The 27,194-nt window shown below is 40.7% G+C and overlaps 2 protein-coding genes across 2 annotated transcripts; one reads left to right on the forward strand and one right to left on the reverse strand.

The window, feature by feature from the left end:
• The first annotated feature begins 1,884 nt into the window (after window positions 1-1,884).
• Window positions 1,885-19,107, forward strand: LOC137285221 (lysophospholipid acyltransferase 7-like). The gene is made up of 7 exons (XM_067817496.1): window positions 1,885-2,138; window positions 3,629-3,755; window positions 4,422-4,581; window positions 5,140-5,291; window positions 5,754-5,962; window positions 6,697-6,879; window positions 14,142-19,107. The coding sequence occupies exons 1-7, from the start codon at window positions 1,927-1,929 to the stop codon at window positions 14,485-14,487; spliced, it is 1,389 nt and encodes a 462-aa protein (XP_067673597.1). The 5' UTR covers window positions 1,885-1,926; the 3' UTR covers window positions 14,488-19,107.
• LOC137285222 (40-kDa huntingtin-associated protein-like) lies at window positions 19,100-27,194 on the reverse strand. The gene is made up of 12 exons (XM_067817497.1): window positions 27,097-27,194; window positions 26,829-26,875; window positions 25,557-25,629; window positions 25,051-25,210; window positions 24,611-24,679; window positions 23,871-23,933; window positions 23,559-23,616; window positions 23,276-23,338; window positions 22,588-22,679; window positions 22,218-22,299; window positions 21,880-21,926; window positions 19,100-21,498 (listed from the first exon to the last, which is right to left on the reverse strand). Exons 1-12 carry the CDS (start codon window positions 27,153-27,155, stop codon window positions 21,361-21,363), a joined length of 951 nt encoding a protein of 316 aa, XP_067673598.1. The 5' UTR covers window positions 27,156-27,194; the 3' UTR covers window positions 19,100-21,360.

Raw genomic sequence — 27,194 nt, forward strand, 5'->3', positions numbered from 1 at the left:
TTTACAGGTTTTTGTGATTTATCATTTCCTCTGTTGCCATGGAAACGGTTCTGACTTAGTCTCAAAATGGAGGGATGGACTTCGTTTTCGGAGCACACCCCGAAAACTTATTATCTTTCTGCTAAACCTAGCAAATGTATATGAGGCAGAAGCCAAAGCGGTGTCTTTTGCTACTTGCAGATTTCGTTATTTTTATTTTTTCCGGTTTTCACGAAAACGAGTCGGGCTTAGTCTCAAAAGGAAGGGACGGGCTTCGTTTCCGGAGCAGAAATAAAAAAACTTCATACCTTTCAGTAGATCTTGGCAGATGTATGAGAATTAAAGATCTTAAAGTGGTGCCTTTGCTGTTTACAGATATATGGCGTTTATATTTTTTCATGATTACGTCTTTGAAGGGCATTTAGAAGTGAAATACATAAGATTGAAGATTTTTATGGATATCAACTTCTTTATATGAGAACACAACGAAGACCAAAGCCAGCATCGATGTCACCTTCTCCAGTGGCAAGACCATCAAGACCTACCTAAATGCCAACGGTAAAGGACCCAGCTGTCAACACCCTAACCCGAGAGGATGCATCTACCAGATCCCTTGCAACTGTGGCGACCTATACATTGGAGAAACGCTGAGACCAATCAACACCAGAATGAAGGAACACAAGACTTCGAGATCGTCAGCAAACTCGACCAGAAATCGGCCATCTCTGAACACATTCTCAAGAATCCTGGACATTCAATTCCATGGGAGGACAGTAGGATACTATCTACCAACAACAACTGGCGCCAAAGGAAACTACAAGAGGCCATCGAGATCCGGAGACAGAAACCAGCAATCAACCGTGACCAAGGAGTGTATCTACCAAGTGCCTGGGACTGATTGATAAATTAATCCCATCTATTTGTGTACATTCTATCTAGGTAATTCATGTATAGCCAATCTACCCGTGTACATCCTTATCAACTTGTGTTAGTACATCATCAAGCCTCATGTAATCACGCTCATCAACCCTCATGTAATCATGTACTTCATCCTTAATCCCCATCATGTGTTATGTAAACATCATCCAATCATGCGTAATGTATCACCATTGGCTTCCATCCCTTATCCCCAGTCATGTACATCGTCCTTACCCCCTATCTGTGTTATGTTAACATACCCTATCATCTGTAATGTATTACTATTAGCTTCCATCATTGTTATCATAACTGTCGGCTTCCTATCAGTGCTTGTTTATACTGGCTTCCAGCTTTCGTTAATTCATTCCACTTTGTCATTTACTTTGTCATTGTTTTACCTGTACATATAAATATAGCTCTCTACCCCATTCTCAATCACCCAATGAAGGAGTAAGCATTAACTTTGAAACGTTGTGTTCTCATATAAAGAAGTTGATATCCATAAAAATCTTCATTCTTTTTCATGGTTACCATGGAAACGATTTGGACTTACTCTAAAAAAACATCAATTTAAGTACCTGTCAGATGATTTGTCCTTTCAGATATGTGGGTACCAGGGGGATATGTCATCTTCTACTGACTCTAGTTTTAGAATGCTACCTATTCACCAACAAATAACAAAAATATACACGTCAACACTAACTTGTGCTCCAAACTGTGTACAAGGTAAGAATGCCAGGCCAACATGGAAATCCCCACCCTCGATTAAAATTCACTCAGAGTAATTCTGGGTTAGGCTGTTCTGTGTGTTAGAACTGCATTTAAAGCTCACCCAATCAGTAATGCGATGATACTATTGAAGTAGAGACCCATCCTATCGCGGCAACGCGTGTTCTCCCTGCAGTGTGAGGCACTTACTTCTATGAAAGGAGCTTCGATGCGGATGTCATTTCCCCACAGCGATAACTTTGTGGCCGTTGTGTTGTGTCTGTTTTGGCAGTGCTCAGAGTTTGAGCGATATTAGCGAAAATGGTGTCCGATGACACTGTCTACGGGGTTCTCTTAGTATTTTCGGTCGCGTTTGGACTGTACACGAAGAATCTTAAAGGGGCTGATACTAGACAAACCGTATCCAGTATAGCCGGATTTTGTACAATCCTGATAATTTGCCACTTGCACGTTTTCCACTCAATTATCACCGTAATCGGAACGTGTGTTGTGCTGAAATGTGTGCCTCACCGGTAAGTTTATGTTGCGTCACGGTCACGTGTTACTGTTATGTTTGTGTGCTGAAATTATGTTCTGTATTGATGATAACATGCTGTCAGTGTGGCGCTGTCTCGACCTTTTAGCCTCTGAAGCTGTATCAGCATCAGCCTTGCCATTGCATCAACGTTTGGTAAAGCAGATTAAAAGAGGATCTAGATCAACCATTGAATGAGCAGATGTTTCCCGGATTCAGGAAATACAGCTTCGGTGACATCATCAGATAACGATGTAGAAATGATGAAAAACATCAAGCAGAGCTGCTAATAGATCGGTTGTATCTGTTGATGGATGTAACTGCCTCATCTCCATGTTGATGTGGTATCAAGTCTTTGGAGGGTGGATGAAGGAGCAAGCATTAACTCCGAAACGTTGTGTTCTCACCTGATGAAGGAGCAAGCATTATCTCTGAAACGTTGTGTTCTCACCTGATGAAGGAGCAAGCATTATCTCTGAAACGTTGTTCTCACCTGATGAAGGTGCAAGCATTAACTCCGAAACGTTGTGTTCTCACCTGATGAAGGAGCAAGCATTAACTCCGAAACGTTGTGTTCTCAGCAGATGAAGGAACAAGCATTAACTCTGAAACGTTGTGTTCTCAGCTGATGAAGGAGCAAGCATTAACTCCGAAACGTTTAGAAATCTTCATTCCTATGTATTTCAATTCTAAATGCCCTTCAAAGACTTGATCTAGCAGAGCTGGTCAACAAACGGTTTCAAAACAGTGACGTTACATAAAACCCCAAGTCCCACCATACCGGGCACACTCATTTCTCACTGATTCCATATTTACATGTATATTGTTATACATAAGTTTAATGCAACATATGTCATATTTGGGATTTCACTTTCTTAGTAAAGTACAAATTCTAGTACTTTTTTTCGGTTGAGTCCCATCCGGGATTCGAACCCGCACCCTCATCCCGGATGGGACTCAACCGAAAAAAGTACTAGAATTTGTACTTTACTAAGAAAGTGAAATCCCAAATATGACATATGTTGCACTTGACCACTTTCTAAATGGCATCGTGTAATCATAAGTTTAATGATACTTAAGAAGCATTCGTTGTTATCTTTCCAACTATAAAACATCTCAGTAACTAGTAAAAAGTAACTTTTCCCAGAGACCATATAACAGACATTAATCACAAACTTAAAATATCTGTGACACAAATTCATATTGTCAAGCTGTCAGAAAATGTAGGTAGCCCTCAAAACAATCATCCAAAGATATTTCATGTTGCAGTTTTATCTTAAGCAGTGATTAACAGTTTGAGAACAATGAATTTACGGGACATCATAACCTACCGTTTTGCAAGTTAGCTTTGAGAATTTGATCCATTACACTGAGTGAACTGAAATCATCAAAGAAGTGCAGAAAACCATGCAGTGTTCTTTTGGATGTTTCTAGAATGACTAGTCATAAATCAGAAAATGTTGATTGATAATTGTTTCTTTTTTTCAGGAAATGTCATATTGCATGTTTCATTTGGAGTTTTGGATATCTGGCTGTATTCCGCACTGTTCATCTTGTGGGAATTCCTGCACCGCCTCCTCTCTGTAATGCTGTGCAACTGTTCCTGACTTTGAGGGTTTGTTTTTAGTTATCCTACCTGTTATAGGGGGAGTATGGTAGCATTATGAGTTAAATGTTAACTCTTTATACCTAACATTAGGTACCAGGAAGCAAGGGTTAAAAATCCCATCTTTTGATGCCATGAAAAGTCAGTTTTCATTTCGAACAATCAAATAATGGCTCAAAATGTAGCTATTACATTGTGCAATGATAATAAAGTAGGGTTATCTTTCTTGGCTATTCATCACTTTTCGATAAATAGTCCAGTAAACATCAACATGAAATATCACATTGATGTACACTTTCATAACTTCGTTATCATGATTATGTCATGAAAAACAGGGCAAGTGGAAGATTAGTCAGGACAAGTTACTTTCTTAAAGCCACTGTGGCAAGTCCATTTCTGGTGTCACTCAGTGGTGGTATTGATTTAAGAAATACTTTCTCTTTAACATTCTCACTCACATTTATAAAAGAAATTTGAAATATTGAAATATTGCGACACAAAGGGTTGTCCGGATATTACAGATGTCATGGGTGACAAGGAGTCACACAATGAACATGATTCCAGTAAAATGACTGTGTAAACTGTACGGCAAATTTTAGGGTAAGTAAAGACTTGTACAGACACTGAAGCTGTCAAAGAATGTCTTGCTATCGTCTCATCAAGATTTGGTTGCAGATGATTGGGCTGGCCTGTGAAATTCATGACAGCAGGATGGCTGTGTTCAAGGAGGATGCCACACAGGAGGACAAGAGACTTATAAAGAAGTATGTACATATCGATCCCGACTTCTCGGACATCTTCGCCTATGCCTACTGTTACATTGGCATGATGACAGGTTGGTATTTCCCACAGACCTCCAAACTTTTGTAGGAGGTCAATTTAGCATGTGATAATAAAAGGAGACATGCTGTGTGATACTAAGTCATTATATATTGTAGGGTTATAAGTTGCCAACAACAATGCTTTCACTTTGGAGAGTTGCGTCCTGTGGGAGTGCAAGCATGTTTTGTTATGGTTGTAAAACCCTATTCACCCAGATACAGTTTATAATTTTTGTCTCTACATTGCTGCTTAGTTGTGCTCATGGATTTTTCCAAATTACTGAAGAGTCTTAAACGGCATCACTTATGCCATTTTGCCACATGAACTATGGCATAAATATTAGTCATGACAAGCTCTGTTTTGACTGTAGTTTTTACTTGGGTCAGTTGAGATTCGATTTGATGAGGGGATAATTATTTCATGTCAAGTGTCATTGCTATCTATATCACAAATTAAATACAAACTGAAGTATAATTTCAATTACTAATTGAAGGAATTATTTATTAGCCTTGTCCTCTCAGTTTCAAGCTGTCACTAATTTTTTGTGACTGTATTTGGCTGGATATTGCAGGTCCATATTACAAGTATCGGACATACCGAGACTGGCTAGAGGAAACTAATATGGAAAATATTGAAACTTATACACCATTCTGGAAGAAAGTCAAACCAGTTCCCATCATTCTGGCATGCTTCTTGGCCTTCTCTCACTATTTCAATATTCAGGTGAGATTTTTTTTCTGATGGTAACCATGGTAGTATTTGAAACCTCTTTGTTTTGACCTTGTTGAGTTCTGGTCTAAACTTTCGATTCTTGTTGGAGGTGGAATATGAGAATAAGGACACACTCCCATAAATTGATTGGACACTTACGATAGTTGTAGCTATATCATCACTTTGTGCAAAGGATCACCGATAGTTATGACTGATTGTCGTCCATGATGCAGAGCTTCTAAGCTTTCTTGGTGATTTACCTGACTGGGATTCAATTATTTGTTGCTTTTGAATATAGCAGTCTTCACTGTAAAATGATATTCACTCACTCATTCACTCAGGTGTAGCTTAATTATTTTGATATCATATTTTAGATTATTTATTCATGGATTAGTATAAGAGATTAATTGCATTTTTCACAGTCTTTCATCCATGTTTCATTTTAATTTTTGTTTCATTGTGAATTCCTTGCAGTATGTGGAATCAGATGAGTTCTCTGACCACCCTTTCTGGTTTCGATTGTTCTACATGGTGCCGATGTTCATCATCTTCCGAACCCGCCTGTACATTGCATGGCTGCTGTCAGAGTGTATGTGTATCACCTCAGCTCTTGGAGCTTACCCAGTCAAATCAAAGCCCAAGTGTGGACAAGGCCCAACTGATCTCAAGGCACTTGAAGAAATGTAAGCATAAAGTTTAGCACTGAACAAGTCAGGGATTGATTTAGTGCTTTGGTCCAACCCTGTATTACAAACTTGTATTACAACCTAGTTATGAAACTACCATTATAAACCTACATATGTCAGCTGATTTTTCTTCTAAATTTTGAATAGCTATGGCAAAGAAATGTTGCTATTCACAGACAGGGCTCAGCTGTGTCTATGCATTGCATTGGCTTCATGGGTACTACATCACGGGAATATGTTTATTTGCACCAGAACCTCTGATGTTTTAACACCCTGTGTTGGAACTGGAATTTGACTGGTGCAAGTAGGTTTTTAGATTAGGTTGCACTTAGTGCAAGTAGGTTTTTAGATTAGGTTGCACTTAATGCAAGTAGGTTAAGTATTCTTAAATTGAGTCCTGCAAGCTAAAGGAGATCTGTGTTTGTTTATCATGCAGGAAAATCTGGTTTGTTATTTGACAAGGAACAATGACTGTTCAAAGCAACTGCATCTGTAAGTGGAATATATGAATTTTATATCAGTGAATACACAAATGTATCAGTGTTACATGTGTCATGTATGTGATAGTTATCACAGCCTATGCCATACATAAGGGTTGTATTGTTGTCTGTATGTGTGTGTAGATACTTTATTGTAAACTTGTCACGAGTTAATACATATGTTGTCTCTCATTTCCTTATGAAATAGATTTTAAAAAGTTGTTTGATGGAAAGTTATTTATATGACTTCAGACAGAATGAACCTGACAAGAAATCTGTTGAGTACAACTTCCAGTCTGTGTACAATCTTGACATCTATGGCTGCGAGTTGGCACCAACTACCAAGGAGGGTCTTCGCAGCTGGAACATGACTGTTCAGTACTGGCTGGCTACATACATCCATCGTCGTGTCCCGGCCAGTCTCAAGGCCTACAGGTACTACAGTAGTGTTACAGACCGTCGTCGTGTCATGGATTTCATGACATCTGTTACAGGGGTATACCCATGATGGAACTAAAATGTTAATACAAATATGGGCACTTACATGGCACAATACTCGACACCACAAAGGGGCATGCTCAAAGCATGCACAATTAGCACAACATTGTTACTTTGGATAACCCAAGCAGACTGTTAAATGCTAGAAGGTTATAGTCATGACTTATACCACCGGGTACCCGTTTTCTGCTGGGTGAACAGGCAATTATGAACAAACTCTCCCCTCTCAACATTGCTTAATATATTTAGATGTAATGTGAGATAAGCGATAATAACTCACTTTCCTCACGATGCTCATGCTTTTGATCGCTGGATTGTCTGGACCAGACTCAGTTATTTACAGCGTTTATTTAAATTCTGTGTCTTTTGACATAATGTGACCAGCTTACCATAGGTCTATAGCATATTACCTTAAGCTTCGCTTAGTAGGAGATCTGACGGAGTTGAATTGCTATTCAATCTTGAATGGCTACCTCATAATCGACGACTGTCATGATACGGAAGTATCTGGATCTCCCCACTGCGCATGCGCGCAGACTTCACAAGAACTTCACTATTACTTCAAGCGTCGTCTGACGTCGTCTAGACGTGTTTGTGTTGCAAAAAACTTTTTCAGAACAAATAAAGTTTCACCTTTCTACACCTTTTCACTGATTCCTTTCAGGGGTTTTGTGTGTGGTATGTATATATTTTTCAGTCTTTGTGTTGATTTTAAGATATATTTATGTTATCGACACCGACACCAACGCCTACAACCCAGCCGGGAGGATGGGTGGATTTGGCGAGACCTGATGCTCTTACGCACCTGGAGGTGCAACAGATTTTAACTTAAGAGCACTACTGCCCCATTGGTGACGCCAGGCGCTTCTCAAGAACAGTCTGCTCTTTCGACTAGGGCTCCTCCGCTAATCCCAGACATTACAGGGATGAGGAGCACATCCGTTTGCTGGCCCAAGCTATTGTCATACCAAGCTTAGAAAAGTCGGCCCCAGGATTGGGCACACTAGCATTTGGAGCGGCACAGGGTGCCTGACTTTGGCTAATGATAGGAGGAGAACGGGATGTTCAGGCGTCAGAAGGTCTCGATCCTGAAGTCCCCGGAGTAGTTCATCCATTGTTTGTCAACGACGTCATTTGCCATCCAGGTCACCGGAGGGGCAGATCCCTCCACCACAGTCGCAGGAGTTGGCGTTCGCGGTCCCGATCAGCGTCACCTCCTTGTGTCAGACAGTTGACACATAGGAAGCAAGCGCCAGAGCACAAGTCAACTACACTCTTCAAAAAAAGAAACTATACATTGGAAGTTCAGATAGATTTAATGAAAGTGAGCAAATGTTATGTCAACAAAATGAAGAAAATATGACAGCAAGGTCATGTCAGCATAAGGCACAGCAAACAAAACCAATGTTAACGTCAAAGAAACACACGTTATGCAGTCACATTGATGCCTGGGGTCAGTGAAAAGTCAATAGTGGGTATGACCACCATGAGCGGTGATGACAGCATGACATCGCCATGACATAGATGCAACGAGGGTCCGAATCACAACCTAGGGAATGTTCTGCCACTGTTGTTGAAGCGCCAAGGAGAGTGCGTGGAGGGTCTGAGATGGTGGCTGTTGCTGACGTACACAGCGGTCAAGCTCATCCCAGAGGTGCTCGATTGGGGATAAATCCGGCAAACGTGCAGGCCAGGGTAGTATAGGCACATTGTTTTGCTGCAAAAAGTCCGTACACACATGTGCGACATGTGGCCAAGCGTTGTCATGCTGGAACTCACCACCATTGACGTTGATGAATGGGACAATGTGTGGCTGCAAGATCACGTCCCGGTAACGTACGCAGGTTAAAGCTCCTGCCACGCGAACGAGTGCTGTCCTACCACCATGTTAAATTCCTCCCCACACCATGACACTTTCTCCACCAAAGGGATCAACATATCGAATACAGTTTCTGACATAACGTTCGTTCCAACGTTGATAAACTCGGCTCGTCCATCAGCTTGTCTATAGCAGAACCTCGACTCGTCGGTGAATAAGACACGTCTCCTTCTTGCCATCTGACTCTTTGACGACACCACTGAAGACGTTGCTGGATGTGACGTGGCGTAAGGACGTTATGTTGAACAGGCCTCCTGGCGAAAATACCGGCTGCCCGCAGTCGTTTACGGACAGTCTGATCAGAGATTCTGTGCATACCCGGAATCTGTGAAGCTGTTGACATTGCTGTAGTGAAGCGATCCCGTAGGTGTCGTACCCGGATGTACTGATCCTGAGCAGGTGACCTGGGTATGTCACAGACATTACCGGTGTTGTTGTACCGTCTCCACAGGTTAGTGATGGTTAACCTTGTCACACCCATAGCCCTTGCCACTTGCTGCTGAGTATGGCCTGCTTGTAGATGTCCAATGGCGTTGTTCCGCTGTTGTTCTGTTAGACGTGGCATGTTGATGGTTGCACTGTGGATTTCTGAAGTGTGTGACAGCAGTCGTTGTTCTGTCCTTTTAAACCTTATTGGCAGTGACATCTGCATGATTGTTCATGAAGATGCATGATGCATGTGCAATTTGCTATGACTGTGTTTTGGCTAATCATGAAGCGTGATGTGAAAATGTTACGCTTCAGGCATCATTTGGTGGTTGGGCGATGATGTGGTAAAACAGCATGCCAACTTTCAAAACTGACAGTTACCTATTCCATAGAAATTCTTTGATATTGTATTTTCACCATATTTATGTATGTATAGTTTCTTTTTTTGAAGAGTATATTTCTTGGAACTAATATGACAAGCAATACTTCTCTCCAGACTATGAGGAGGACCCTGCATAACTGGAGGAGGAAGAGGGATTGTACCTGCCATTGTCCGCTATTTATGATTGGATAGTTGATAGGCTCCTTGAGTGACCCTCCCCGTCGTTAGGGGTAGACAGCGCCAGGGCTATTAGGGTGGAATCGGAACTTATGATTCCACCACATCCTATGGTGGCTGATGCCATTTCTTCGTTGAATGATGACTTTGCCAAGCTACCTTTGAATGTTAAAGAAACAAGACTACAAGGTGCATAGTCTGGATTTTGCAGACTCAGTGGCGGTGTTGGACGATAGCCAGACTATCGTCCTCCACCTCAGGTTCAGGACTCCAGGTTGCAAGCAATTGACTTGGAGTTGCGGCGCATCCTAAAACCTGTGTCAGCGTTAGCATCGGCTACTTCAGCGGCGGCTGTGTTCCCAATTGGAACATCTGTGATCACTATTCCTTTGGCAAGGCAAAGTGTTACATGACCTGTTAGGACATGTCCGGACAGTGCTGGCAATGACGACAGTTGTGGGCAGGATGGGATTTTTGGATGCATGTTCATGGCAGGAAGAGTTTAAACGGCGTCTGATTAGAACTCCTCTCTACTCACAGACCCTCTTCGGGAATGCCATTCCAGAAGTTTACAAGGAACATGCTGGTATCTTTGTCAGCATTTGAAGCTCTCTCATCTGTCTTTCGTGATAAAACGAGAATGTGCGGCAGAGGCAAGAGACGTTACATCCCAAGCAGAGCTTCCATCAGATCAGCCTGTACAAGAGGTCGTGGCCAGGGCTTCGCAACAAGTGATCGTCGCAAGCCGGCAGACACAACCAGGGACGCCCCTGCCACCCCTGGTAGAGGAAAGGGGAAGCGCCACTATTCAAGAGGTTGAGGGTGTCACCTGTCACGACTGGGACCTCCTGCCCCCAGCCGCACCAGTGTTCCCTACACCAGTGGGTGGAAGACTGGGCATCTTTTGGAGGAACTTGTCCATCCTCAAGGATCCCTATGTTACCAGAATTCTAAAGAAGGGCTACAAACTACCGGTCATACAGCTTCCACCATTGACATCTCAGCAGGCGACACGGGCGTATTCAGAGGCGCAACATCAGTTGTTGAGGAACAACATTGAAGGGTTGTTGGGGAAATCAAGAGTACTGGACCCACACCTCTCGCCAGGGTTCTACTCTCCGGTCTTCTTCATTCCCAAGAAAGACTCCGACAAACTTCGCATGATTCACAACATGGCAGCGTTCAATGACCGTTACTTGATGGAGCCTCCGCATTTCAAGATGGTGTCTCTAGAACAGTTGTGTCTCAAGTTGACCCCGGGAATGTGGCTGTGCAGTCTTGACATACAGGATGCTTACCTGCACGTCCCCATCTACCTGTCTGAAAGGAAATTTCTGAGGTTTGTATTCGAGGGTCGACATTACCAGTGGCAAGTCCTGCTGTTTGGCTTTTTCATGGCCACGTGGCTATTTACCAGAATCACAACACCCATCAGTCATTTTCTTCATATCAGGCAGATAGAGTTTGACCCATATATAGATGACTGTCTGCTCAACCAGTTCTAACCTCAGTTGCTATGCAGACAGCTAGACTTTGCCATCTGTCTCCTAGAACAGTTAGGGTGGATGATCAACCGACAAAAGTCACATTTACAGCCTGCGCAGGAGTTGGTGTTTATCGGGGGCCTGTTCCAGACACAGTATGATCATGTTTGGATCCCCTTCAACCGATGGCAAAGGGTCTCCCATTTTGTAGCGAGGGGACTGTCAGAACCGTTGCTCCTCAGAGAGTGGCAGTCTCTGTTGGGCCTTCTGACGTCGGCGCAGGACTTAACACAAAGGGGGCGTCTGATGCTACATCCGTTACAGAGGTACCTCCTACCATACATACACGCAGACGATGTTACAACGCGCCTGTTGCTTCTGGTACATCTGCTCCAATACCTGCGCTGGTGGACAATCGAGTTGAACGTCGTTGATGCCTCGCTAAAGGGTTGGGAGGCGCACCTAAGCAATCGAACAGCCTCGGGGCTCTCATCCGACGCAGAAGCAAGGTGGCACATCAACAATCTCGAGCTGGAAGCAGTGATTTTAGCTGTAAGTCACTGGGCATCGAAACTACGCCACTCCAACCTACTGATTGTCTCAGACAACGTGACGGTGGTGTGGCTGATTTTGAGATGGACAACCAGATCCAAGTCCCTACTGGATCAGATGTTTCGCCTAGCCAGCATCCTAGACACAAGCCAGAGCTCGTCATATTCCAGGGTGCAGAAACGCACTAGCTGATGCTAGTGGATGCTTCACCCAGAGATATTTTGGCTCATATGTCAGAATCAGGGGAGCCCGCTGATAGACCTATTCGCCACAAAGTTCAACGCTCAGCTTCCGGTATACGTGTCTCCGATACCAGACCTGCTGGCTTGGGTGGTCGACACTCTGTCAATGTCCTGGGAAGGTCTAGACGCGTACACCTTCCCACCGCCAGTACTAGTACCGGCGGTAGTGGTGAAACTCAAACTAACAGTGAGGATCCATCTGCTTTTGGTTGTGCCCTGGTGTCCAGCGAGGACGTGGTTCCCAGAATTGTGCCGCCTCACAGAAAGAGATCCGTTCTGGTTTCCAGAGTGGGATCAGTTGCTGCGCCATCCCCACAGGCGGACACAGCACCCGGACCCGACGCGGTTTCGTCTATGCGTCTGGACCATTTGCAAAGGACTTTGAGGGCCAAGGGATACTCATCTGAAGTGGCAAAGATCATTGCCCTGGTGCACAGAGCTTCCACATGATCACTCTATGATGACAAGTGGGCTACATTTGAGACGTTCTGTGCCCAAAAGACGCAAGACGCGCTGTTAGCGTCGCCTCAATTCCTGGCGGACTTTTTACGTTACTTGTGGTGCTCAAAGAAGCTCAGGGGCAGTACTTTTGGGACCTACCTGTCAGCACTGAATTCAGTGTTAGCTGTCAGAGGAGATAGGAGGGTCTGAAAGATCCCCGAATTAGTCGCTATGTTAAAAGCGTTCAAGCTGGAGGACCAAAAGGTTAAGTTCCGGCCACCAGCGTGGGACCTGATCGTTGTGCTACAGTGTTTCTTCTGGCGCTAGCGACAGCGGCAAGAGTAAGCGAGATTCACACGCTGGATGTGACCAGGGTCTGGTTTGAACAGACCAGACACGGTGCTGTGCCTCCTCTGGGATTTCCAGGCAAAGAACCAGCTGCCAGGTCAACCAGACAGATTATTCACAAGTGGATCAGGAGGAGCAGTTGCTTTGTCTGGTTCGGGCTCTCAGATGTATATCAAGAAGTCCTCTTATCGTCCGTGAACGAGGAAGAGATTGTTCCTGCCTTTTTCTACGACGGCTAGAGGGGAAGTCACCAGTAACATAATAGCCTTATGTTTGAGGCAGACCATCCTGGCATCTTATAACGCACAGAATCTTCCTCACCCGTCGTGTAACAACCCACACGAGATTCAGGCATTAACCTCGACTATGGCCTTACACAGGAACTGTAGTGTTCCTGACATTATGGCTGGGTGCTTCTGGCAATCCTCAACAGTATTTGCTAGTCATTACTTGTGGGACTTGTGGAAGATTTGGAGGGGCTGCAGTCTTTTCGACCATTAGTAGTTGCGCAGCAACTCACACGTCCTTCTGCCCTATAAGGTATGATCTTACTTACCTTGGTCTATAGGGGTCTTGTACTTTCATGAGATAAGTTATCGTACCTCTCCAGTGATTAGTACGTGACCTACTACTCTGATTCTGAGGTCATTGCGGCAGATCAACCATGCCGAGGGAATCAGTAGTGGTCAGGCTGCCCTGAGGCATATGTGGGATCTTAAGACACTGACAGTCCTTTGGAGTCCTGCACCACCGTCCTGTCTGTTGTATCCATATGCTATAGACGTATGGTAAGGTAAGTAAAAAACTGTTAAAATCTAAATATTTTAGATATTTTCATACTTACCATAGGGCGTTCAGTCCCTCCCAACGCTGGACGCTCCTCCCCACTACGGACTCTTTGTACTGAGAATTAAAAGTGAAGTTCTCGTGGAGTCTGAGCACAGGCGCAGTGGGGAGATCCAGAAACTTCCGTATCATGACAGCCGTCGATTGTGATGTAGCCATTCAAGATTGAATAGCAATTCAACTCCGTCAGATCTCCTACTAAGCAAAGCTTGAGGTAATATGCTATAGACCTATGGTAAGGTAAGTATTTAAATATCTAAAATATTTAGATGTTAACAAATTCAATGTCAACCAGTTACATTTTATTGTGTTCCCATTTTAGCAATGAGAATTAAATGCAGCTGGGCATCTGGAAGGTTCCCATGGTTGATTACGGTTGATACAGATAGATTCAACCTTTTCCATTGTAATCCTTTCAGGGTATCCATCACAATGGCCGTAAGTGCATTCTGGCATGGCATCCACCCGGGCTACTACCTCAGCTTCCTGACGGTACCACCTATTCTCATGGCAGAGGCAGCCATGTCCAATGCATTCCGCAGAGATACATCTCCACTGCAAATGTGGCTGTTCGACTGGGGATGCTGGTTTTTCAAGATGAGGGGGTTTGATTACATGTGTATGGGTTTCCTCTTGCTGCGATTGAATTCAACACTAAACTATTGGTGGTCCATCTACTTCATTGGACATATTGTGGTGGTTTTGTTTTTGATTATAGGAAATGTTTTCACGAGAAAACCAGGGCGTGATGTTAAGAAGGATTAGACTTAATTGAACCTAGAGATTATGTAATTCCAGTGGATTGGTCCAGTATGACATGCCAAAAAGTTCTAAACGTGATATTTGAAATATGGCCACTGTTAAACTCAGGGATCAAGACAGTGATTAGTAAAGTTTGAGAATAATCTTTCTTTATCCTGTTTATGATATCATGATAAAATGTTTGGACTTTGCGTGCTTATACTCTTCAGTGCAAATTTTGCATTTCATGAAACTTTCCAAGGTTACAAAGACCCAGTAAAAAGCAATGAAGACAAGTATATCTAATTGTGCATAAGTAGTGAAACACAGGTCACATTTTATTAGTTTCTTAAAAAGAGTTAATGTTATTATTATGTTACACATGTTAGAATGATTTGCAGTATATTGCCTACACAATACTTGTTATTTTTTTCAGACTGGTTTATTTACAGGTACCATTATGACATATATGTATATGTATGAGGTTTCCATATTTTTTATATTTTTAAGGTTTTGAATGTGTTCTTTGATACATATCTGTTCATATCTGTTCATGTGTGAGCTTCATTTCAAACATAATTCTTGTTTTCAATTGAAAGTGATTTAGGGGTACCTGCATTTTCATTTAAAGTTGTCTCTCCTCTGGTTGGATATGATTTCAGAGATATTAAGCTTTGAAGCTGATAAAAGAGATACTTATAGTTATGTGTTTATTAAGTGATCTGTGAATGCAACACTTTCACATGAGATGGTTGCAGCACAAACTATATCTTGTAGAATGGGGACCAGGTCTTAATTATCTGTATGTTTTTGGCATTCAGTGATGTGGTGTGTGGTGCTGATGAAGAGTTTGAAGCTAGAATTATAGTGTACGTGATGAGCTGGTAAAATGTTGCTTCCTCTGGTTTATTGTGTTCTTTAGGAAATGGAGAAGTCTTATGATTTCTTAATAACATTGTAACACATCTGAAATCGTCACTATTTACCAAATGATTATGTGTCTTTTCTGTTCTTGATATTTATATGGCATTTTAAAAATTTTTGAGGTCATTTTTGTTTGCCAGTTTCATCTACCCTGAACAATGTTATCTCCCCTTGAACTGGTAACAATAATTTACTCATACAGGCAGATGACTAAGGGATATATACTATTTGAACACATGATCGAACATATATCAGTTACATGTTTGCAAGATAAATCATTTCCTATTCAGATGTACAACCATGTTGTCTGTAAATGATGTCTGCCACAGATACTAGTCATGTATGTGATTACTCAAACCTTCCTGGAGCTGACGTTGAGCACTGCCATAACACATCCTCCTCCACATACTGACTGTACAAGCATCTCAGGCATTAGCGTCACACAACACTATTACTGTAAGGTAACTGACAGGAGCTGTAAATAAAACATACCCCATCAAATTGGTTACACTTTCCAGTGTGGGGTGGGTCAACATGAACGTCATCAATGGCAAACAGAGATGACACATGTTCGATTGCTATGAATAAATGTAGGTAAACTCATTATAGGAGTTAGGTATAAGTGTCTTGAAGTAAATGTTGATTAGCAAGATCACAGGTGCCTTCAGTTCAAATTCTGAACAGGGATGTTTGCCCAGAACCACACACCCCCCCCTCACACACACAACTTATACATTCAAAGACTCAAGCTCCCTAAATACTGTTTTAATTTTTGTTAACTGTGCCTCATTTACTAGGTAAGTCTATAAGCTTTAAATGTGTGTGTAGTTTAAATTATATAGTCGAAACTACAGAGAGTCTTATTCAAATCGTCCTCTAACAAGTTTGTTGTGTTGAACTGGTTCCATCCCATTCCTTTTATATAGTGCTAACGTTAGGCAGTCATTGTTGGTATTTTCTTACAGTTTAAGAATATATCAGAACATGCTGGAGAACATGTTGGGCCCTCTGTATCTTCATACTTTAGGAAGTGATGAATTATTTGAAAATTGTTATGAATGTTACATGTTTGTGTGACCGTGGTGTACATAATATGTAGCCATTACTATTGCCAAAGAGTAGCCTTTACAATACTAGTACCATCCACAGCTAGACCAGCGTAACAATGGACGTAACAATTATGTAGTCTTGAGGGTTGCAGGTTTTACTGTAGGTAAGGAATGACAAACATTTCAAAAACAGAAGAATATGATGTGTATTGGGACAATACCACTTTGTATTCGTGGACTCCTACTGTATATTGTGTATATGTCAAGATTTTCTGTCGTGACATTAATCAGCCAGTTTACAAATTCTAAACTTTTCTCGTTAACATTTTCTGAATATTTACTCAATTTTCACCTTTTTTCAATAACTTTTCTTGATTTAGAAGTTGTTTATTCTGAAAGGATTTTAATGTCTTTTTCCAAATTTCCTAAATAAATTCATATAACACTATACTTACATTCCTTCCCTGCATAATAGGCAGTTATACCAGTTTGTTCAACACATTTCTATCAGATACTGTTTCTGGAGTACACCTTAAAGTGTAGCATCAATTTATCATGTTTGTCTATTTTATGCACTTTCCAATTTTATGACATAATAATATTTGGCTTTGACCAAACATTCCTAGTGCAATATTTAATTACATTCCTCCTTTGAAATAATGATCAAACTTTATATGATTCTGCTGCATTTAATACCCGACTTGGCAAACACTTTACACTGAAGATGATTTAGCTGATTTCATTGTCAATATACTGACGTAATTTGAAACTGCATATTCAAACAGTGTATATTTGGCAAATTGGCCACAAAACTGAAATGAAATTGCTTTGGGTATACAGGCAGCATCCCCCAAGTCTCCTGTTGTTACAAGCCACTGATCAGTACACTTCGCCTGGCTCTTCTAATGTCTGTACTCACTCCCCCTGTAACCGATACTTGGGGAGATAATAGAGAACCATGGATCACTGATCAGGAGGAAATGTTCATAAAGCAGCTGTTGGGTAGGAAATGCTGAGGAGGAGGAGGTTGCTTCATACCATGCATTCCACAAATCCAAAAGACAATGTTTCAAGATCAGAATTACTGTATTTGTGAAAGTAATTAAATATAGAATTTTCATAGTTTGTCAAGTATTTGCAACAATGATCATCTACTGATCAATAATGATCACTGAGCTGTGATTCTTTATAATCTATACCAAATACCAGTTGTCACCTACTCACAACCAACACCTGACCTGATGTGTTCATTAATAGTAGCATTTAATCCAGTTAGAGGGGAGTGAGTGCAGCTAACAGAACAGTCAGGTGAGAGGCTAGAGGTACTGATTATAGCTTGTAACAACGGGGCTAGCAGGATGAGATAAAAATGACAACTATGCTATCATGCAGGTCTTGAATGAGTTTTGAGTCAACTTGTTACTGACCAAATCACTTCCTTTTTATTCATTAGGACTTCATGATTTTGCATTTGCATTTTCTCCGAAGAAACCCTTTAAATGCTCCTTTAGCCTTATTCTGTAAGGTAAAGGCATTTAAAGGAGAATGTTTGAATTTACAAAGCTTCAACAAAACTGCATGCAGTATTGAAAAATATGCACATTTCAGTGTCAACCTAATTTCTAACTTATTAAATATTCACTTCTTTGAATATATTGTGAATGACAAATGTCAAAGTATTCCACCAAGCGACTGGTACTTGACAAAACCATTGGTGTTTATTGTTTGACCAAGTCAACTCTGCACTTGGCATGCGCATGTGTATTAGTGTCACTAGTCACAGACAAGGTTACAAGCAGTCTGAGTTACTTTTGTCTCTTTTTCTACAGGTCACATCTGTTCATTTGAATCATACATATAATGATTGTTAGGAAATATGGTCATGTGGGAATTTCAGTCAAAGGATATGTATGTCATTATGTCAACATTCTGAACCTTCTCTTCAGCCCATTTTGTAGCTGTGTCTGGAAGGTGGCATGTTGTTGTCAAAGAGTGCTTAATGTTTGTCTATCCTCATATATTGCACGTTTGATTACCATGTCTCCATGATTCCCTCCTTGTATCACTTGCCAAACAATGGCAGATATTTTTGTGAGTGAAGGAAAGCTTGAACACATTGTAGTAAAGGAAATGCTGGTCACAATGTAATGTTATGTCTTAGACCAAACTGGACAACGTATGGTGGACAAGTACATGACAGAGTACATGTAATGGAAAGGTATGTACTAAATGGTACGACAGTACAATTATGTAATGTTCTATGTGCATTCAACAAACTTATACTCACAGGTACAGTCCTGACAAAACCTTTTGGACCATTTTCTGTTATTACATGGACTTATATTTAGGTCATACCAACTTTATTTGATTTGGGATTCACACCAAATTGCAAGTAAATCACAGATTGCAGATAAATTTATGATTTGAAAAGTCATGTACCATTTTTTTCACCTTAATACATTTAACCTGAAGAATTTGAAGTTAGTGCATGTACATCTGATTTCTGTTAAATAGCCTGTAATAATGGGATTGTCCCAAGTCAGTCGGTCTCCACACTCATTGAAGACTTTATTCAACACATAAACTTTCATAATGCTTAACACTCTATGTCATTTATACATATTTCACTTTGCGATACACATTGAACGAAATAAAATACATCAAATACAAACAGAGGGTTTTCGTTCTTATTAATATCCTTAGTAGTGACTTCTTAAGGTGAGCAGATGTATGCCTTGAGGTGAGCAAGTGTATGTCTTGTATATTCTTAAGGTGAGCAGGTGTATGCCTAGTATATTCTTGAGGTGAGCAGATGTATGCCTAGTATATTCTTGAGGTGAGCAGATGTATGTCTTGTATATTCTTAAGGTGAGCAGGTGTATGTCTTGTATATTCTTAAGGTGAGCAGGTGTATGCCTTGTATATTCTTGAGGTGAGCAGATGTATGCCTAGTATATTCTTGAGGTGAGCAGGTGTATGTCTTGTATATTCTTAAGGTGAGCAGGTGTATGCCTTGTATATTCTTGAGGTGAGCAGGTGTATGCCTAGTATATTCTTAAGGTGAGCAGGTGTACGCCTAGTATATTCTTGAGGTGAGCAGGTGTACGCCTAGTATATTCTTAAGGTGAGCAGGTGTATGCCTTGTATATTCTTAAGGTGAGCAGGTGTATGCCTTGTATATTCTTGAGGTGAGCAGATGTATGCCTAGTATATTCTTAAGGTGAGCAGGTGTACGCCTAGTATATTCTTGAGGTGAGCAGGTGTACGCCTAGTATATTCTTGAGGTGAGCAGGTGTATGTCTTGTATATTCTTAAGGTGAGCAGGTGTATGCCTTGTATATTCTTGAGGTGAGCAGATGTATGCCTAGTATATTCTTAAGGTGAGCAGGTGTACGCCTAGTATATTCTTGAGGTGAGCAGGTGTACGCCTAGTATATTCTTAAGGTGAGCAGGTGTACGCCTAGTGTATTCTTAAGGGGAGCAGGTGTACGCCTAGTGTATTCTTAAGGTGAGCAGGTGTACGCCTAGTATATTCTAAAGGTGAGCAGGTGTACGCCTAGTGTATTCTTAAGGGGAGCAGGTGTACGCCTAGTGTATTCTTAAGGTGAGCAGGTGTACAGCTAGTGTATTCTTAAGGTGAGCAGATGTATGCCTAGTATATTCTTAAGGTGAGCAGGTGTACGCCTAGTGTATCCTTAAGGTGAGCAGGTGTACGCCTAGTATATTCTTAAGGTGAGCAGGTGTACACCTAGTGTATTCTTAAGGTGAGCAGATGTATGCTTAGTATATTGTTTCAGGTACTGAAGTAGAAACATCAGGACTTGAACACAAAAGGAGACCACAGTAAGAAACATGAGTATATTGTTCCTCTACATCCACAGAGATTTGTACATCACAGATCCCACTTGACAATACAATCACCAGTTCATCACAGATGGATGTGTACATAATACCAATGAGATGACAGCATGCTTCACAATACAACAGAAAAAGTCTAATGGTACCGGCTGATATACATCAGCTGATCAAATGGATGTGTACACAATACCAGTGAGATGACAGCACCCTTTACAGTACTACAACAAACTCTTACAGTACTGGCCTATGTACATCAGCTGATCAGATGGAAACAATAACATGCATCAAGACCACATTCTTCACTGTAGAAACATACCTTTTTGCCTTCTCAATGTGAACCTGGCTAGCTCTTCTCAAAATGTTTGTAGCACTACATACTTCTTAGACCTTTCTTAACATATTGGCTGCGATCAAAGTTAAGAATTCTTAGGGCTATGAAACTTTTGAGAATAAGGGTTCTGTTGGACCCAGAAGATCTGGAACAGCATGACTGATACTCTGTGTGACCCAAAGTACACATGACATAGTACTGGTGTTAGTGTCGCCAGGGGCTTCAGCATTCATTTGCCACACTGTAGACAGTAGTACAACATATACAAACAAATTCAAGGTGCCCTCCATTGGAATGATGTTAACAGCGGGCTGAACCCCTATTTGTCAACTGGAATGTACTGGATGTAAATATAACATGACAATGTCTGAAGTGACAGTAATCACACTTACAGCTCAAGAGAGCAACAAGTTCTCTGGGAATTCACTTGTTTTAACAGTTTTTCACATATCAACCACATCAATAATATAATAAACATCCAACTAACGAACATGAGTTCTGTGCTGACACAAGATGAAAATCTGGGTGAATGAATCTCATCAAGGAAGTTGATTTTTGAGGGAAGGGACACAACTCTGCACAGCCAGGTCCTGTGAGGAGGGAGGATGGTGGCACATTGAACCCCTTCCCTGGCTGGGTGTGACAAGATGTCCCTGTGTTTACTGAAGATTGGCACAATCACCTTCTTTGACTTGGTGTGACCAGATGGCTCTGGTTTACTGATGGGGTGGCACATTAAACCCCTTCCCCAGATGGGTGTGAGAGTTCCTGGATGACAAGATGGAGGATCTGGTTCTGCTCTGTGTTCAGGTACGGCCACAGGTCAGTCTGGAGGGCCTGAAGGCATCCCAGGTCATGTGACTGACAGGCCATCTGTAAATTAAGTGACTTTAATACATGTTTAGGCACAAAACATTTTCTCACGGTTAGTGATAAAACTTCACAAGAAAAAAATATTGTAATATATTACAGGCATATTAATCTGATAAAATACATCCCTGTAGTAATACAAAAACTGCATGCCATCTACTTAGTTTCTTAAGCAATAGTCGTTGTTTTAGTTTGTCACTTTTGCCACATACTGACAGCCTAAAGTGAAGTTGGTTGTTGATGTGGAACTTAATGACTTCCATGAGCTCAGACCAAGGGAGACAACTTTGTACAATTGTGCTATTTCACCACCAAGGTTCTCCCTAGATCATAGTTTCTTCACTGTGTTCCAAAAATCCCTGTGAAGTAATACAACTGACTTACCACAACTGACTGTAGAAGTAGAAATAAGTCCTCGCCCAGATATTGTACTGAAATCATGAAAATATATCAGTTAAACACTTAGACAGAAAACAGAACCATAGCAATGGGCATTTAACTCATGACATGTCAATCTTTCACTGACATTTCATCAATCTGTCCCAAGTCTTTCACATTTAAGGCAGTTTTCAAAGTAATGTCAAGTTGTGAAAATATAAACAAATTCTCAACCATGTTGTTCACATGAACAGGTAAGTGGTTTACCGAAATGTTGCTTGCCTTGTTCGAGATGTTAACAAACCCACCTTGTTACCACATTGTTGACGAGCCTCATGACCTACCTGTGAAATTGTCTTCTGTTGTTTCCCATGCATATTTCTCTAAAGTCTGAGCATGCTCAGGGCGGATTCTTTGGGGTGTTGGCTGAAATTAACATAAACATGTACACTACATGCACAAACACATTGCTTGGCCTAAGTTGCAGTTCTTGCTCTAAAATATCTCTCCCATGGTATGTGAAATTGGCAGACATAATGGAATACTCCGATTCCTGGAAATTGCTACTATCTGTTTTGACAGTGTGAGGTTATCCCACAGCTGACAGACCCTTATAAGTCTGGAAACCAGATCTGAAAACTTCCTAACTTGTTATCTATAAAAGGTGTTGGCAAGAGAACACATTAGAATACAAGTGCTTCTGAAAGCATGTACCTGAAGCAGCATGAGAAGCAGCACCCGAGTCACCTCACACCTGGACAGAATGTCACAATAAGCTCCAATTGGCTTCCCTGTAGCAGAGGAGCCTGAAACAACACAACACTATGACATAGGGCATGTACAGTCAACTCCAGTACGCGTCCGAGATGACAATTAACTACATCAAAATATCATTTTACTACACTCCAATAACTCCAATACCATGATCTGCTGTACTCGTTCATCGGCACTGCATGTGTGGGGAACAGTCAGTCTCATGCACGGTGTGTTTTAAATTAATGATGTTTCACCATAGTTGCATCTTATCATGGACAGCAAGATTTAACATTAGGATTTCATATAATGGTAGATTCATATAATGGTAGATAGTCAAAATCTGAGCAATCAAACTTGGCCATCATTGATTGATCAATGGTAATTTGATGATGTGGCATATTGGGGAGTGATGTGCTTAACCAAACCTGGCTGATCTTCCAGACTGATCCATTTATCACCAGGGTATTTTTGTAATTCAACACTGCGCACTACTACAGCTATATGATGGCATCCGTAAATAATCAAGTCTGCACCTGATGATCCCGTGATCAATCCATGTAACTGTGATACAGTAACATTCATCCCCCAAGTAAGCAAGTCTGGCAAACATAGGTAGTTGAAGACAGTTCACGTTGGTTTACCTTACCTCCCCTCTCTTGGGCCAAGTACGCCATTTCAGTGAGTACAGCAAGGGATCCTTCATAGTCCTCTGTGGAAATGAGGAAAATACATTGTGTTGTATGCAAGTAGAAAAGGATGGTACGTGTGAACACCAAGGCTCTCGTTATACAACTATATTGGTCTCAGGAACATCCAGCTTTAAGCATATAAAACTGGACAATCGCCCCTTTCAAAACCATGATAATGATTCATTCTAACGAATAATAAAATAATAAACATCTTTAGAAACACTGATTAGTTTATGTTACTTGTGTCTATCTTGGCAATGGCTACCATCTCCAAGGCATCCAGACAGTCCAAAGGACTCTGCAAAATATACATAACAGACATGATAATAATGTAAAATAACATCCACTTTTGCCACATAACTAAATACTTGGATGTGACATTAATACTTTTCAAAATCATAGGTTTTCGTATCTTTCGTATAAAATCAAGTATCACTTAATAATTATTTTATGTTAGGAACACTGGCTCATACAAACAACAATACTGGGGATGTATTCTGCTCTACCTCTTGTGGTGAGTTACTGAATGTAATGTACAAGTAGTGAAGGTACCTGTGACTGTAGCTCAGCTGCTCTTTGGAAGTGGCCCATGGCTTCAATGGGCTTGTTCAATCTCTGAAGTAAACAATTCATAGTACATGTATCAGCAATGTACATGATAAGCAGACATATCAGTGAATGTTAAGCCAACTAAAGTTGATATATGGTGAAAGCAGGATCATCACATCCAAATGATATAGTGAATTATGTTAAGATTTACAGGCAACTGAAAGGCGACTCAGCTTGTCGTAAGAGGCGACTAACGGGATCGGGTGGTCAGGCTCGCTGACTTGGTTGACACATGTCATCGGTTCCCAATTGCGCAGATCGATGCTCACGTTGTTGATCACTGGATTGTCTGGTCCAGACTCGATTATTTACAGACCGCCGCCATATAGCTGGAATATTGCTGAGTGCGGCGTAAAACTAAACTCACTCACTCACTCAATTACGGGCAACTGACTATGAAAATCATGGTAAAAACAGCTCTTGTTACTGTCAATGTAATGACCACTTGCAAAGTCCAGTTACTGAAAAAGGGGAAAAAACTTGAACATTTGCCATCCAAGGCTCAAGCTGAATCAGGCACCCATTACTTTGGTTATCCTTTTCAGCATCCCATGCTATATTTTATTGTTTATGTAGCCTGAGTTACTGACTAGTAAGTATTATCACAAATGTTTTAGTTTCATTTTAAGACCTATTTCTGAAGCACATCATCAGAAAGATGATAAACCAGCTGTGTATATTACCATAAGCACATTTCCTAGCTCCAGACACAGAGACGCTGCCAGTGCTACTTGCTTGTTTTCAATGTGCACCTGCAAACAGTTAGTGAGGCAACATGAGAGCTGAAAATACACATGTAAATTCCAAAGTAACGAAAGGCAGCAGTTCATCCCTTGATTGAAGAGACAGCAATGTTTCACAAAGAAACATTGAAGGGTTGATGTGCTCCATACAGGTGTGGAGAAAGCAATTTTTTTATGTGCTCTTGCTAAACTTCATCTGGGGTACTAATACATGTATCATTGTATAAACCTCATGTCCACATTGAATGGTCACACATATCATTCTCAAGGAAGAAATGACACCTAACATACAGTTACAGAAGAGTATAGTTATCCTACTTTTATCATGCAGGTGTAAAATCTTCATATGTAAATCTGAACATGTTCGTTCATCTCCTTACCCGGATGGCATGCCCATAGCAGTTAATAGCAGCTGTGAGATGCTCCTCAAACCCAGGATACTTGAGTGATCTGTTAAAGAGTTCAGCTTCCAGGAATGACCGTGCTGCTTGAGTGAGAGCCTGGGCCTCTCCTGGGGCATTAGCCAGTGTGTGCTCACATCTAGGTAGTCATAGCAACAATGTTTACAAAACAGTGACATTATACCATATTTTCTTTAGTTGCCCTCCAAATATAAATACATACATATATTTAAATACAGATGCTCCAAACAAATCACATTAAAGGTATAATCATCATCAAGAAATGGTCATTTTCTCTCTGAATCCAAATGTAATCCCCCATCATATTTTTAATATACTGTACTCAAACAAAATAAAAAAACACCCATGGTCATGACAGATAAGCAATGGTTATATGAAAAAATGGAGTGATCTTGACCATCTTTTGAGTGGTCTATACTACTGATAATTTAACAGTCCCACTCCAATAATATGACACCTCGTACCTGGCCTGTGCTAAACAACAGAAGCCTGCATACTGAGGACATTCCTGCTGCTGTAAGGACTTGGCTAGACTGGCTGCAATGTAAACATTCATTGTGATCATATACATACAACAAAGTAGATCTACTATTTGTCTACTGGTGAAACAATGTCACCATGAGGTCTTTGAGACCCTATGAAATACAACAAGTATGGATATTAGTTAAAATGTCTGATAAGAATACTTGTATAAGCTAACTGCAAAGATTGATTCAGGAGAAAAACATACTGTGTTGGAAAATCAGAGGTATATAACGAAATTATAATAGCTCTAAAGTTGATTTAAAATCGAACGCATACTACAACCACGTTATTCAGATTTAAACAAATGCATGATGCTGTGGAAAATCAGAGGTATACAACAAGATTATATACCTATGAACGACTTTGACTAACCAATAACAATCCAGTTTTTACTGAAGTCATGGCAAAATTATCATTCACATTACACTTTGTTGGTCTAACATATTGAAGTACATCAGTTTCACATTAAGAAATGTCCATAAGTACACATCAATATGCCATCACATCTTATCATGTCTATCAAATATCATACTCAACACTACCACTGTGCACAGTGTGCAGGGACTGAACTTAACAATGCAATCTAAAAACCTTTTCTCTCCTATGGCCAATGGGGGAAATCTCTTCCTTAATCTGAACAATGGGATTTTCAGTAGAAATTATTGGATATTTCTGTATTATTTCATAGTGTAAGTATTCATATGTAATGGGAATTTCTCCCCATTTTAAAATTTTAACAAGATATTCTGTATTTTAATGGGTAAAAATACTCAAATCCCTGCCCAATGTGATCCCATCATTTACTCATAACTCATTACCCAAATGGCAAAATCACGTTTGTAACTGAAGTTCAACTTGATGCCAATAACATTTAAACACAGAAAGATTTGAATACATACACATGCATTAACAACAACCTTTCAGGAGTCACAATGGCAATACTCTTTCTAAAACAAGCCTTTCTGATTTCCTTGAAACTGATAGTTGGTTATCAAAACCTAACACCTTCAAATAAAGTGATATTTTCATTAACAAATTGCTCAACTATTGCAACCGACAAAGTTCCGATATAAAATCCGTATATTCTACATATACCATGTTTATTCTCTAAAATACTGAGCAAACATGTAGCTCTGGTATCAACCTTTTGACCTCAGAAAAAGACAACACAATAACAAATATGATGTAGACTGAAGAAAAGAAATGCTTACCAAACTGCTCACTGCCCTCGGAAACGTTTGGTTTCTTCAGAAACCGCCTGTAAGAAATAATTTCATAGATGATACATGTATGCTAAGGACTGTTTATAACGATAAAATTTGTATAATGTCACGAACATACAAGCACTTCTTCAAAATCGATTCCCGATCATGAATTTACCAATGTGTATACTGCTGCGTACAGCCAAAATCTTAACCACAGATCCCTAATTCAAAACGCAATTGCTGACTAAAACTGTCCTCTGTTTGGCAAACATACTTTCTCAACTTGTTGGTGACAGCGCGATATTTACTGAGAACATCGTTATCCTTGTCCATGTTGACATAAACCGGAAGCGTAACAAGGGAAGCAACTCC

Source organism: Haliotis asinina, chromosome 5 (genome assembly GCF_037392515.1).
Source record: "Haliotis asinina isolate JCU_RB_2024 chromosome 5, JCU_Hal_asi_v2, whole genome shotgun sequence".
In the NCBI taxonomy this organism is placed as follows: domain Eukaryota; kingdom Metazoa; phylum Mollusca; class Gastropoda; order Lepetellida; family Haliotidae; genus Haliotis; species Haliotis asinina.